The sequence below is a fragment of the Musa acuminata genome, chromosome BXJ3-8 (genome assembly GCF_036884655.1).
Source record: "Musa acuminata AAA Group cultivar baxijiao chromosome BXJ3-8, Cavendish_Baxijiao_AAA, whole genome shotgun sequence".
Taxonomy (NCBI): domain Eukaryota; kingdom Viridiplantae; phylum Streptophyta; class Magnoliopsida; order Zingiberales; family Musaceae; genus Musa; species Musa acuminata.
In genome coordinates, this window is record NC_088356.1 from 26947755 (window position 1) to 26963881 (window position 16127).

At 40.3% G+C, this 16127-nt stretch overlaps 1 protein-coding gene across 2 annotated transcripts in view; it reads right to left on the reverse strand.

Moving 5' to 3' along the window:
- Positions 1–1112: 1112 nt before the first annotated feature.
- LOC135644099 (UPF0400 protein C337.03-like) overlaps positions 1113–16127 on the reverse strand; it is a 40821-nt gene continuing 25806 nt past the window's right edge. For both annotated transcript variants that reach the window (XM_065161545.1, XM_065161544.1), the window contains exon 8: positions 1113–2138. In XM_065161545.1, the coding sequence (XP_065017617.1) occupies positions 1368–2138 (771 nt within the window). In that variant the 3' untranslated portion in view covers positions 1113–1367. The remainder of the gene's footprint in view (positions 2139–16127) is intronic.

The window sequence follows — 16127 nt, forward strand, 5'->3', positions numbered from 1 at the left end:
ACTGATCCTCTCTTCTCTATAAAGAGGGATTTTATTGCTTGTTCCAAAAATCTTTTCTTGCTTCTCTTTTTTCTCTGTGCGAAAATCTTCCTATGTAACAATGTACCAAAAGAATCGTGGCGTTGAAAATTGAATCCTCTTCAACAATGTGATTGAATCAAATCTTTAACAAATCACTTGATTTCAGGTCCCAAAATTGAATCCTCGTCAACAATTTGCCGATCTCTCATTCAGCAACCAACTAGTTACTCATTTGAGACCTACTTGGGAAGGTCTGATTAGTAAATGAAGGACTGGATTTAAGAGCTCATTCAGCCGGTGTTCGATATTTGGGACTCATCACCAACCCCTTGGTCTAAGTCCACGATAATCCCTTATCAAATCGACGTTCTTCTGGTGATTTGATGCAAAACAAATGTTTTTATTGCTGTTCTTCCAAGTCTGGTTGAGGATTCATAGGGAACATCAGGTTAGATCTGATGTAAAAGCTAAGAATCTTACAAGGGCTCCACATACCGTTGATCCATTGGAAAGAGGGGAATAATAAGGGCATAGGTATCAAATCATATAAAAATTATTGTACGTCAAACCTCAAAAAGTAAATATTTTACAAGCAGATGTTGACTCTCTCTCTCTTTCTCTCTCTCTCTCTCTCTCTCTATATATATATATATATATATATATAGAGAGAGAGAGAGAGAGAGAGAGAGAGAGAGAGAGAGAGAGAGAGTGAACAACTGCTTGTAAAAGGCTCATAAACATACATTGTAGCATTATGCGCTGCGATGCGCCAATGGTTGGACTATATAATTTGATGGCTTGGCAGATAGGTGTTACTAAATTTTCCCCCACGAATCCTGTTCGGGAACATATAAGCCTCTTCCATTATCGTCAATCCAGTTGAGCTTCATTCTACATCAATAAAGCTCCCTGCCTGATTATAAATGCCTATAGAATATATATAGCCCACTTTGATGAAGAGTTAAAACCATCCACATCAATTACCTGCTAAATTTTGGAGCATCAGGCTGCCAAAGCTACTGATGTTCTCTAGAAACAAAATAAAGACTATGATTTCTAAACATTCGTTCCGGAATCAATAGGTTTCCAAATAAACAACATTGTGCCTCATTCAGATGACCATCAAATATCAAATTCTCTGATTCATCTTCGGACATGGTTAATGTCGAGTGTGATGAAGCAGGTATCTGCATTACATGTTTATAGCCAAAACTACAAGGACATGCCAACTAGAAATCCCTCTTTATATAGAAGACAAACGATTTTCTCTAGCTCTCTTTATATATAAAGAGGGATTCTTTTAATAACTGCACATCTGAAGCTCCCTAACCATTTTTCTCTAGCTCTTATTGCCGGCTCAATGGTGGTGGTGCAGCTGGCAATGGCGGTTGGCCTAAATGATTGACGCCCTCGGATGCTTGAAACCCATGGTATGGATTTAAAGCACTTGGATAGGGTTGCATGCCAAGCATTGGGAAATTCGGGAGCGGAGGAGGTGGACCATAACCAAAAGGCATGCCTGTTGCAGGTCCAGCAGCAATCTGCATGAACTGGGGTGTCACAGATGAAGGTGGTGGTGGTACAGGTGGGAAAGGAGGTGGTAGTGGCGGCGGCTCCACAGTTGAGCTTGGATGTGTAACAGGAGATGGTAGCTGCAGTGGAGGCCGACTCAACAAATCAGGATGTGGGAATGGAGGCAAGGGTGGCTGAAGCAGTGGCACGTAAGAAGGCATATTGTCCTCTACTTTCAGTCTTTTGTTATCAGAATGGTCTTTTTTATTTGAGGGGTCAACAGCACCATCTGAAGTTAGGGAGGAGAGGGCATAGCTCAGCATCTGGGCAGGGGAAGTGGATGCCGCAAGCTGTGCCACAACAGCAGCAGCAGCTGCCTTCTGGTTCCCCTCTACAGCAACAGGAGCATTACTGTCTGAAGGAGGCCCTTCCTGGGTGTATCTTACTGGAGTAGTTTGAGTACCACTGCAAGCTGTGGACTCAGGGATGTGAGTTATGGCATCAGAGAATGATGATGATCCGTTAAGCCTTGGTTCTGGTGATGAAGAGCCAACATTGAGCTGTTTAAGTAAGTTGACTGATTGTTCATATCGTGATTGAGCAGCCTGGAACAATTAAAAAGACGTGACATAGAGAACCATCATGAATTTTATAAAAGCAGCAAATTTTTAGCTTCAAAAACATCCCAACTAGCAAAAAACCATGACCATAAAGTGTTAATAAAGCTGTCATAAGAGGCTAATCCATAAAGATAAGTCCACTAGCGGACACTGAAATAAGGACAGTCAGGTATTGCCATTATTGAAAGGTAGAATACCATTTAGTTCTCCAATCTTCAATTTCATTTTCATTAGTACTATAAACTAAGGAAAATCTGAAGCCTTAAGTTATTTTGATGCTTGTTTTTAGTTCAATCTTCTCCGATGTAGTGCCAAGATGTGTTAATGTAATCAGGTTTCTTTATCTTTGTATTTTCTGAAAAATGGTGCAAATTTATTAAAAAGTTACAGAACCTAGGCCAATTATCACTTCTTGTGAAAAAAGGGTGGTTCATTACATAAGACTCTTTGCCAATGTGGAGTGATGTCCAAGGAGAATTAATGAGTGCAGTCACACTGCAAACAGACAGTACTTTGGCAATTTGAACCCCAGTCAGCTATACCGAAAAGGAGCAACCTTACCATGACATCATGGCCCACACTGCAAATAGTCTTACTAATCTATATATTTTAAACAATTCAATAAATTCATTGGCAATGTGTGTGAAGTGGGAGAATGTAGTATACTACAAAAGGGGTTGTCCTGACCCATACTGAGCAAAAATAAGAATTGCGATTAATGGCTATGTTAGTATAACAATGACCAGATCATATTAGAAAAACATAATCCCCATGGATAGCAACATCAACCTTGTCATTGCTCCAAATAGCCCAATTACTAATAATGATGACGAAATTAATGATACTGGGACCTAAACAAAAATTTTGTACAAGCGCAAGTCTATTTGGAAAATTACAAGAACCATTGTTGCAGTTAATAATGTGAAGTTTCACCAGTTAGAATAGAGATTGATCATTCTACTACTCATCATAAGGAAATTCTGTTGAATTATGTGCAATTGCAAGAATACTTATATGTAGATGACTAAATTTATGGAATCCCTAGAAGTAATTCAAATGGCTTTTGAAGGGTTAACACAGAATCAACATACAAAAAGTAATAAAATTTAGAAAAGATTCTTAATCTTATTAAAGATTAGAAGGAACATAACAAAAAGATCATATACGGTGAGCAAATAAAGTTGGAGTTTTAATGGTCAAAATTAATTTGGTTCACTGTAGAGAGGATATGACCTAGAACTAATGAAAACAATCCTTCCCACCTTTCACCCTTTCCTTTCATCTTATGCTTTAACATGTTACGACTTCACACCATCAAAATTATCTACCTTTAGTTATGAATGATTTCATACCATCAAAAGTATCTTGCTCCTAGGATTTCATTGTTCACCTAACTGCAATTGACTAGGGCCAATGCAAATTAAGTTCAATTCTCAAAAGATCACTTGACAACTAGAGGAAGCCTGGTGTTGGTGAAGCTACAATGACTAGTGGTAGAGAGGAAAAAACCAAGAAGACAAACCTTACCCAATGCATGCCATTGCTAGAAGTTAGCACTTTCTTAAGGCTGGTTAGCTTTCGGTTAGGCTGAAAAAGGATGTTGTAAAATAGAATACAACCAATAGTGGGAAATGAAAAGCTTAGGAAAGAGAAACTGATGTTGATTCAACTATTAGTTTCCTGCATAACAGAAAGAAGGGAAGATGTTGTGGCTAGGAAATAGAGCAGGAAAAAAATAGATGATCAAGCAAGATAAGAGACATAAGAAAAGTTGCTAACAGCCAAAAGAAATGATGTAAATTCAATTATCAAATCTAAACACAAGTAACTAGACACCACAGAATAGGATATAGGGGCAGATGCTTTCCCTTAAGTAGACACCACATAATAGGATTTCTTGTAAAGTAGGCTTCTAATTATCCTAAGGTAAGAAGTTCGACAAAATGTGTTATCCAATCAACCATAATCCAATGATTTCAATAGGCGCTTGGAACTCGCCTCGCACGAGCGCCTCACTTCATTTCCAGGTGGCGCGCTTCAAAGAGGCACTGCCTGGGCGCTCACCCGAGCCCAGGCGGCGAGCGCTACGGGCGAGCGCCCGAGTTAAACCAAGCGACCAAACCAACGTTGTAGGTATGGTTCGGTCTCCGGTGTTTTAGTTGGTTCAATCGAACCAACTAAAGCACCGATATCAGCCTTCCACTCGTGACTTCCCAACCTAACCCTGCTCGTCGTTGTCGCTCCCGCTGCTCGCTGCTACCGTTGCCACTATCGCCGCCCGCCGCTCTTGCTCCTGTTGCTCACTGCTCCCGCTGCTACTGCTGCCACTATTGCCGCTCGTGGCTCCAGCTCCTACTATCGCTACCGCTGCTTGCTGCCACCGTCGCCACTCCTACTCCCGCTACCACTGCTCATTGCTACAGTTGCCGCTGTTACCGTTGCCGCTACCACTATTGTCACTTGCCGCTGCCGCTGCCGCTTCTCACTAGTACCGTCACCGCTGCCATTGTCGCCGCTCACCTCTCCCGCTCTCGCTCCCGCTGTCGTTGCTCGTTGCTACCTCTTCTCACATCGACTCGATAGTATACTACTAATAGTATATTAACAATATACTGTTAACTGTATACTAGTCAAGGTTCGAAATACCGTACCGTACCAGCGTTTCGACGTTTGCTCGGTTCGGTTCGGAACGGTATACCAAGCGGGTATACCGTTCGGTATACATATTATATACATATATATATATATATATATATATATATATATATATATATATATTTATATATATATATATATATTTATATATATATATATATATTTATATATATTTTTTTATTTATTTAAAAGCCGACGTCACATCGCCTCGGCGACGTCGCCTTTTCGTTCCCCACGCAGGACGACGTCGCCTCGTTTATATATATATATATATATATATATATATATATATATATATAAGCGCCTCGGCGACGTCACGTCGCCTCGGTGACGTCGCCGAAAAAGGCGACGTCGCATTGCCTCGGTGACATCGCCGAAAAAGGCGACGTTGCGTTGCCTCGGTGACATCGTCGAGCCTTTTTCTAAAAAAATAAATATATAAACAAAATAAATAAATAAATATTATTTTATTATTATTATTCGTTCAGCCCGGTAACGAACGGTCCGCGTATCGATATACCGTCGGACCGATACGTATCGCCCGTACCGGGCAGTATTATTCGGTATTACTTACCTTGATACTAGTAACAATAATTTTTTATTTATTAGATTAATAATATATTATTTTGATTTTAATGCTGCTAATTTTTATTTATTTAAAATTATTGTTATTGTTTTGAATTTTGAGATTTTTTGTTAATGTGATATTGTGATTTTGTAAGATTTTTTAATTTAATATCATATTTTTATTTAAATAATTATATTTATTAATTATATTATATATTTTTATATTTTAGCGTCTCGTTTTACTCGGGCAAGTGCCAAACACCTCGGGCGTTTTTTTACCTTGACAACTTTTGACGCCTAGCGTTTTTTAAATCACTGCCATAATCACAAGTATTTATCTCTAACTCCAACAAAAACACAAGTAACTAGACACAGATCCTCCTAAACCTGGTACTTATTTATGGTTCTAACATCAATAGTAACGACAACAACAAGAAGACATGATATCCTAACTATTAAAAGCAAGCTGTATGGATTTTATGAATTTTTTCTCACCACTGAGCTATATTAAGGGCAAAACTATTGATCAATTCAAGCCCGTTCATTGTTTTGTAGTTAAGTTTTCTTCACCTCATATAACCATAACATTTATAGTTCTCTAAATATGTTTATAACTTCTTAATATATTTTATCCTTTATCAAAAATACTTTAATTATTTAAGAATGGAATAATTTTATTATATCATTTCCAGATACACTGTAAATCCACCTCATCATTCCCATCTCAACTACACTAATGTTTTGTATATATTTTTTAACTATTGAGCACTCTGATCCTCAATACATGGATGGACATTACACATACAACAACAATAAAACCGAAGGTATAACTATTTAGGATCGACTACATGGATCATTTGTTGTCATTGAGATCTGTAAAAAGTCATATTTAATTAAGTTCAAAGTATTAAATCTTTATTTATAGTTTCTATTAAGATCTTTTTATGTCTTCCTCTACCTCTTCTCATACCACAAAAATTAATCATTTTACATATCTTATTCAAATTACTATTTAATTTAAAGCACACATGATGTTCACACATAATAAAAATACCCCTCTTCCTTTAATCACCACACTTTTAGCCAATGAATAACGTTATATGATTTTCTTGAAATATCATTAACAATCATGAGATCATAAAATTGTAAAACCAAAATCCGCCCACCCTCCTTCCCACCCAAAACATAAACACACACCCCTTCAAATTGTCCATATTCTCTTCCTATACGACCAATGATAAGTTTTTCACTTCAAGGTATTTCATGAATATTTCAACTACATTTTTTTCAAAATTTTCTTTTATTTTTTTATCATCTAATTTTATTTGAGAAACATAAGCATTTATAACATTCAGTATTTAAAATTTTATTTTAATACTAAAATTCTATCCCCAACCCTCTCCACCTCTGAGTTTTATTTTCGAATTGCTAATCTACAATAATATAAACATTATTCCATGTTTAACTTTTCCAATATACCAAAACTGATGTCAAGTTTTATCGGTCTCCTTAACATTTCCCCGATCCACAGTTTTCCATGAACAAATTATGCCAATTCTCTCCTTGTAATCCTTATATATACCAATTCTAATCACGTCTACAAAAATGTTATTGTGCTCAAAGTTATTAGTCTAATTCTATAATCTTGAGATAACTTCTTTACCCACTTTGTCCAAAATAAGAATTCTTGCCTATATTCACATCTAAGAGGGTCCCAAATAGTGAAGACGTCATGTGTCACTTTAGGGCACAAAAAGTCTTACAATAATTTAAAATCCATGCTCATAAGATCTAACAAAAATTTAAATGTACACTTGGGACTATCGATAAATAACACAAGTGAAGCTCTGATACTGATTCAAATTCATCCAAAATACAATATACTAGTCGCAATTTATTACAATTGAAAATAAAAGTACATTACATATGTAATTGAAATATTTTGACATAGATTGAAATGACATGATTCTAAGGCTCAAATTAAGCCTAAGCTAAACCTTCATGGATCTAACTTGCATCTTCAGAGGAGAGGTGGGAGGTGTGAAAGACAAGATAGAGAAAAGTGGGACTAAGAAGCCCCTCCCACTAGTGAACTCACCGATCGCCCAAGCACTCGCCTAGGCACCCATGCAAGGCCTGAGAGCTTGATAAGTGGGCTAGGAGGGCGACTTCAACCGGGCACAGCCCAGCCGTAGGAGAGGCAAGTGCCAACCTGGTTCAACTTAGCTTGGATCGAGCCTAAGTCGACTCAATTTGGATCTCTGGTTCAATTGAACCGGATGAGGACATAGTCACCCATAAACCTCCTGAATACGAAATTCTATATGGAATATTGTTGACAATGCAAAGTTGGGAATTAATACAAAAAAATAACAATGATAATATTGTTGACATATACCTAGAAATTTCCACCATCCCAACAAGTTACAGCATTTAGAAACATAAAAACAAAATAGCCTATCAATTATGCTACAACAAAGGTATAAACACTAGCCATACCGGTCTGCACTGACCAGTATTTACCGGTCTTTCCAAAGTCAAGATGATTTTCTCTTGATCCGATTCAGGGATAGTAAACCTATCAAACCAACTCACCATCTGGTTTTCATAGTTAAGACCAAGGGCACCAGGTGATAAGCCCATACTTCCAATTTTTTATATGTTCTACGGCTGTCTTCTTTCCTTTTTTCAAACTTTCCTCCCACATTGTGGCTTCTCCCTTTTCTCTTCTTATCTCTCTCCTTTTCTCCTATGTCTCTTCCTTCTCTCTGCCGCTTCACCACTACCAACCACCACCACTCTGCTGCTAGGTATCTGTATTGTTTGCCTCCTCTTCCATTGCTCCTTATCACCTTTCGCTTACTCCTTTTCTCTCCTTATCCTTCTCCTCCCCAATTTTCTCCCTATTTTATCTTTGATTGTTGCCAGTATGAACACAACACATACTGGTCTAGCCAAGGACCACTGGTATAGGTCTGGGTCCAAGACTAGAAACCTTAACTACAACTTCACCATTCTCCATAATATAGACCTTTGTATGTGTAAAGATTAGTGTGGCATGACAATCCTGATCTCAAAATCCTCCCAACCCTATTTCTTATTAGTTAACCTCTTCAGTGTTGGGACTACCTTTTTGCATCTTCAACTCCATTTCAAAAGTCAACCACTTTTTCTAATCTCATTCAACGATTAACAAAGTAGTTCATGAATGGTGCTAAATGCCTATCTAGAGGTAGACTGCCTGACAGATACCAAAATGCTCTCCTAGACAAAGGCCCCGATAAGATCCAAGGGTGGCACAAAGGCTTCTGCTAACTCAAGCTAGAAAACAGGTGCTCATTAACTCTGTCATCAGTTCTCTCCTAGATCACATTTTGCTAAGTTCTTGGGTTTCCAACAAGTTGTTTGCTAGATTTTCGAAGCTTTCATGTAATTTCTTTCAGAATGCAAAGCGAGACCACCGTAGGATACATCTTGTTGCTTGGGACAACATGACCCTCTCTAAGGATCAAGCATGCTTGGGTAAAAGGGACCATGTCCTTGTCAATAGAGCTATTTGTGCCAAACGTATAACACCTATCCTTAACCAATGACAACACACTTTGGGTTGTTAGTTATAGGTGCCCTACAAGCCAGTCACGTGAGTGATGGCACCTGTGACACACTGTGACAATCTCTTTGCTTACAATTAATGGCATTTTATGACATTATCTGGATGTATATTGTGATGTCCTTAGATCTATGCAATGGGAATCAGATCGTGATGAGATCACGATAATAAGACCGATTCGCTTTTAAACACAGACCATAAATCATCCCGGTCATAGGTTACTCGAGAAGGACATCGAGATAACCGAATAGATCGGTGCACTGTATACTCGTCCATATGATGGAGACGGCTGGTCTCATAGTCGCTCGTGTGGGGACACTAGAAGTACAGTGCAGGTGCTCATTGGAGAATAAGTTCACTGATTGATCCGCTTACAGAATGCTGGACAGTTAATGATACCTGACGCCAAACAGCGATTCCGTAGTCCCATTTTTGTATCTAGTCCTTAGACTTAAGACACCAAAGATGCCTTGTATGAGTACTCCATTCTTGGACGCCGGACTTATAGGTTTAGAAGTTCTAGATCTAGTACAGCCGGTTCTCGGAAATGACAACTAACCTTATAAAGGCAATTAAGTGTCAACAAAGGATCATCAACTCTCGGTTTCGCGAGAGGATTATCTCGTGTGTGCTCGCTCAGACAAAATCCCTGGCCAGGGTCATTCGGATTGAGAGAGGAGTTCTCCGGGAGAATCCGATTAGAGCGAGACTCGAACAGGATTCCGTATAGGCCTAACGTTACCATGTCCAATATACGATCTCTAAGATATTAGATAGATGAGGGTTTATAGATATATGGTAATTGTGAACAAACAGGTTTGATTGATTAGATCTCCTGTACCGTCTGGGGACTATAGCGTAGTGGCCTAGTACGTCGATAGTCGATGAATCGAGTGGATTATTATGGAGATGATAATTCACTATGTCAAAAGGAGTTTTAACAGAATCGACTCACGGCCAGCTCGGTATCACGCCTAGAGGATCACACACATATGGTGGATGTTACAACGAGTAGAGGTGCGGATATGAGACATCCGCAGAGCCCCTAGTTTGGATCCTATGGATGAGATCCAATAAGATTGGGTAATTAGATAGAGATCTAATATCCAATAAGGATAGGATCCATTAAGAGTTAAGCTGCTTGCACCTCTATAAATAGGAGGAACCTCACGGTTCATAGGCTAGAACTTCTGGTGGTTGCCCCTCCTATTCTCCTCAGCCTCCTCTCCTCCTCCTTGGCTCTGGTAGCCTTGTGGTGCGCGTGGAGAGGGAGATCCCCCAGCGATCTAAGGAGTGTCATCGTTGCATCTGTCGTGTGGATCACCGCTAGAGAGGAGTATGCGAGTTCTCCTTCATCCTCTCCATCGGATCTGGAAATTTCAGGGATATACGATCTCCCTAGGTAACACTTCTCACATAATACGTGCGGTCTTTTTGTTTTGCGATTTTCTTGCGTACTAATCATCGCACAACGACCAAGTACTTGACTTTAGAAAATCTAGTTTTGCTTTTGTTTTTTGCTGCGCATAAGAGCCAATCCACGATTTCCCAGTAGTGGTACAGAACCAAGTTCATCGTGCAATGATTGGCTTCTAAACTACATGTGTTGTGTTTAATCGCGTAGAATTGTTTTACGTGTTCTTGCTGCGTTTGACGTAGTTTTCAGATCAGAAAGGTGCCTTGTTGTCTTTAGAGCGATCTTTCAACGTCAAATTTGTTGACATAAATGAAGGAAACAGGGGCGGTAATTATTGCTGCCCGGTGGATCGATCGAAGGCGACGTGCACGCGAGTTATGGAGGAGCCACTTGCCCGTCGAGGCAGTGCCCACGGGCAAGGCGCTCGAGAGTAGGCCACCTGCAGACAGGGACAACGCCTGCGGGTAGAATACCCGCAGGCAGAGCCACCGTCGGCTGGCGGACGTCTGCCAGCAAAGGTATCTCCTGCGGGCAGAATGCCCATAGGCAGGCCGCCAACCTCGTGCACAGGCTTACGCACGAGGCGACGCCACACTATCGCTTGCCAACGCAACACGGCAGCCGAAGGAGTTGCAATCGCCACACTGGCGCCGGTAGTAAGGAGGCGACGTCGCAAGAAGTTATGGCCACCACATAAGGGGATTATGGTTTTAGATAAAAGGATAATTTTGCCCTTTTGAATTTTAAAAATTCTAAGTTTTGTAATTTCTGTCTAAATTACAAAAATACCCTTCACAATTCAAAAAATTCCTTGCATATCTCGAATTTCATAAAATATTAGTTAATTAAAAAGTTTAATTAACTATTATTATTTATCTAGTAATCCTACATAATGATATATCAGTGATTTAAAAAGCGCTAGGCACCAAAAGGCGCCAAGGTCCAAAAACGCCTGAGGCGCTAGGCGCTCGCCCAGGTGCTTGCCCGGGCAAAGCGAGGTGCTATAATATAAAAATATATAATATAATTAATAAATATAATTATTGAAATAAAAATATGATATTAAATTAAAAAAATATTACGAAATCACAATATCACATTAACAAAAAATCTCAAAATTCAAAACAATAACAATAATTTCAAATAAATAAAAATTAACAATATTAAAATCAAAATAATATATTATTAATCTAATAAATAAAAAATATTGTTATTAGTATACTGTTAATGGTATACTATTAATATACTATTAACAGTATACTATCGAGTCGATGTGAGAAGAGGTAGTAGTGAGCAACGGCAACGGGAGCGAGAGCAGGAGCGAGAGCGAGAGAGGCGAGCGGCGACAGTGGCAGTGGTAACGGTAGCAGCAAGAAGCGGTAGCAAGAGCAGGAGCGGCGAGCGATGACAGTGGCAGCGGCGAGCGATGACAGTGGCAGCGGCGAGCGATGACAGTGGCAGCGGCAACGACAACGGTAGCAGCGAGTAGCGGGAAAGGGAGCGAGAACGACGAGCGATGATAGTGGCAGCGGGAGCAACGAGCGATGATAGTGGCAGTAATAGCAGCGAGAAATGGCTACGGGAAGCGGGAGCGACGACAGTGGCAGCGGTAGCGACGAGCAGGGTTAGAGATAGGAAGTCGCAAGAGGAAGGCTAATATTGGTGCTTTAGTTGGTTCAATTAAACCAACTAAAGCACCGGAGACCGAAATAGACCTAAAACGCTAGTTCGATCGCCTGGTTTAACCCGGGCGCTCGCCCGAAGCACCCAGCGCCTGGGCTCGGGCGAGCGCCCAAGCGGCGCCTCTTTGAAGTGCGCCACTTGGAAATGAAGCGACGCGCTCAGGCCTCACCTCGCCTTGCCCGAGCGCCTAGGCAAGCGCCTAAGCGCCTATTGAAATCACTATGATATATACATGTGATGTATAATGTGGGAGGATGATCATGGACCATGTGATGGTGTATGTGATTATTATTATTGGAGCCTACAAGCCTTTATTTTTTCGTTCATTGTCGGGCCTGCGCGCTTGTAATTATATTGTAATTACATGAAGAGGCACGACGGAAGCTTGGAGGTGGCAGTGGGACCCTCGAGGCTGATTCAGACGATTGCGACGCATGGAGATACACCGAGGTGCCGACATATCCGACGATGACAAGATGGATGATCGCCAGGCATGAATATATGCTGATACACATAGATCCTGATGTAAGTGATTAGGCCTACTAGCTCGTGCCTGATCATATTACGTTGTGGTCATGATCATCTGGTGTGCTTGTGCATGTGATTGTTATACACCTACTAGATAAGTATATATATTTGCATGCAATATAAATATATATTAAATATGTATGAGTGACACGTCATATTAGGAGACTGAATCAAAATCCTCTCCTATGATAATATTAAGTCGGTAAGCGTGAGGCAATTAAATTGACCCATGTGGCCTTTCATTGTCATAGAAAGAAATCGAATCCCAATGTAGGTTAAGTTGGTCGAGTCCCTCGAGACTCGCCTATATTGCGATTTGAGATCTTGCTTACGACATAGAGCACTAGTGACCTGAGGATATGGTATGCTTGGTCGAGTCTCTCAAGGCATATCATTAAATCAAACTCATCTTATAACGATGATGATGACTTAACTGGACATTATGGTTGGTCGAGTCCCTCGAGACCATGATAGTTCAGAGGCCAAAAAGGATAAGAATCATAAGGAGTTGTGATTGGCAAGAGTTACCTACCTTTTTGGGCTTAGTGTGATTAGTCGAGTCCCTCAAGGTTACACTAAGATGCCGATTGGATCCTGATCCCCACCAGAAGTCTACCGGAGACTTTCGTTTCACGTGTTGAGGGTGTCATGTGACTCACTAGAAAAATAGTTGGAGCACATCAAGATAGAAGTTTATATCTTGATTGTTTATTTTTTTGCAAAATCTGCATGTTATTTATTTATGCTACATCTTCTGTTTATCAAAAACATGTCACCATCAGACCCTCTACGTGGCATACTTGATGCCAACCGCCTCACTTGTCCAAACTATACGGATTGGCTCCGTAACCTGAGAATAGTTCTCATAGGGAAAACAAATCGTATATATCCTGGATACGGTCATATCATATCTTGAGGCAGGAGCACCTCAGGAAGAGTTTGCCCGATATGAGAAGTATATAGATGATTTCATTCTTGTTCAGTGTCATATATTGGCCTCTATGACTCCTGAGTTATAAAGACAGTATGAAAACATGGATGTCAGATCCATATTCCTGCATCTCCGTAAACTATTTAAGGAGCAAGGAAGAACTCAGCGATATGAGATACCCAAGAGTCTCTTCCGCACTAGGATGACTAAAAGGGCATCGATTCAGAACCATATCCTAAAGATAATAAAGTGGATTGAGAAACTCACAGGTCTAGGAATGGTGCTAGATGATAACCTGTGTGTTGATCTTATACTTCAATCCCTACCAAATTCCTTTTCCCAATTCATTATTAATTTTAATATGAACAAACTTGAGGTGACTCTCATTAAGCTCCTCAATATATTGAGGGAGCCCGAGAGCACCATCAAGAAAAAAAAATAGTTCTCTACATTGGTGAAACCAAAAGGAAAAGGAAGGCTGGGAAGTCCCGTAGGAAGGGCAAGGGCAAAGGCAAACGGGGCAAGGCAAAGGTTGCTAAGAATGACCCAGCGAAGGATAAAGGCTAATGCTCCCACTACAATAAAGACAAGCATTGGAAGAGGAAATGCAAAGAGTACCTTACAGAAAAGATAAAAAGAAAACTTAGAGAAGCTTCAGGTACTATCATGAACGTAAGTACGTCCAAGAGGAAGCAAGATGAGGTGAACAGTGCATACTTGTCCTATTGTAGGCTAGGTCATATCCATGAGGGACGGATTCGAAAGTTGCTGAAAGATGAATACCTAGATCCATTTAACTATGAGTCATATGAAACTTGCGAGCCTTACCTTCGTAGAAAAATGATCAACTCTCCATTTAATGGAACTGGAGAGAGAGTCACTGAGTTACTAGAACTCATTCATAGCAAAGTATGTGGTCTCATGTCAACTCAGGCCATAGGTGGTCACTCCTACTTCATTACTTTCACTGACGATTTCTCTAGGTACGGACATGTGTCCTTGATGAAGTACAAGTCTAAAGCCTTCGAGAAATTCAGGGAGTGAATGAAGTAGAGAACCAAACTGGAAAGAGTATTAAGACTCTTCGATCAGATCGAGGAGAATACTTGAGTACGGAGTTCACCTAGTTCCTCAAGGACCACGGGATTCTATCGCACTAGACATACCTCCTTATACACCACGGCTCAATGGTGTATCAAAAAGGAGGAATTGCACACTATTAAATATGGTGCGATCCATGATGAGTTTTGTCGACCTACCCGTTTGATTTTGGGGATATTCCTTGGAGACCGTAGCTTACCTTATGAATAGAGTTTCATCTAAATCGATAATGTCTACACAATATAAGATATGGAAAAGGAAGAAGCATGATCTTAAAGTTGTTAAGATTTGGGACTGCCCTGCCCATGTTAAGAGATACGACCCCAATAAGTTAGAATCCAGGACGGAACGATGTAAGTTCCTACGATACCCTAAGGAAACTTGTGGGTATTATTTCTATCACCCCGAAGACCAAAAGGTCTTTGTTGCCAAGAGAGCAGTGTTCCTTGAGAAGGAACACATTCTTGGTGGAGACGATGGAAGCATGATAGAGTTGAACAAGGTTAGAGAACCTAGCTCAAGCACCATTCCAGAAACTGAGTCTGTTCAGGTACCTGACACACAAGTTCCAACTTTGTGCAGGTTTGGTAGAGTGTCACACCCTCCTGAGAGATATGTATGACATATCAGTAGAGAGGACACTCAAGATGTTGATCCTCAGACCTACGATGAGGCTATTATGAGTATAGACTCCGGGAAGTTGCAAGAAGCCATGAATTCTGAGATGGAATCCATGTACACTAACAAGGTTTGGAATCTTATTGATGCACCTAAGGGTATCGTACTCATCAGCTACAAATGGATCTTCAAGAAAAAAGATCGAAGTAGATGGAAAGGTGGAGACCTATAAGGCAAGGCTAATGGCTACGGGGATCGTTAAAGGCAAGGTGTTGACTATGACGAAACCTTCGCACCCGTAGCTATGCTGAAATCCATCTGAATTCTATTGGCTATTGCTGCATATTATGATTATGAGATCTAGCAAACGGACATGAAAACACGTTCCTCAACGGCAACCTCGAGGAGGAGGTATATATGATACAACCTGACGGATTCGTGTCCAAGGACTACCTAGATAAGGTGTGTAGGTTGCTTAAGTTCATTTATGGACTAAAGCAAGCTTCCTGAAGTTGGAACATAAGATTTGATGTGACAATCAGATCTTATGACTTCGTTAAGAACGAAGATGAGCCTTGTGTGTACAGGAAGGTAAGTGGGAGCACTATCACCTTCTTGGTATTATATGTAGATGACATCCTAATCATTGGGAATGATGTAGGAATGCTTTCCACAGTAAAGGCTTGGCTATCTAGACACTTCTTCATGAAGGATTTAGGGGAAACATCCTATATTTTGGGGATTCGGATCTATAGAGATAGATTCAAGAGAATGCTTAGCTTGTCCCAGTCCAGGTACATAGACACCATTGTCAAAAGGTTTGACATGGAAAATTTCAAGAGAGACCTCATACCGATGAAATAT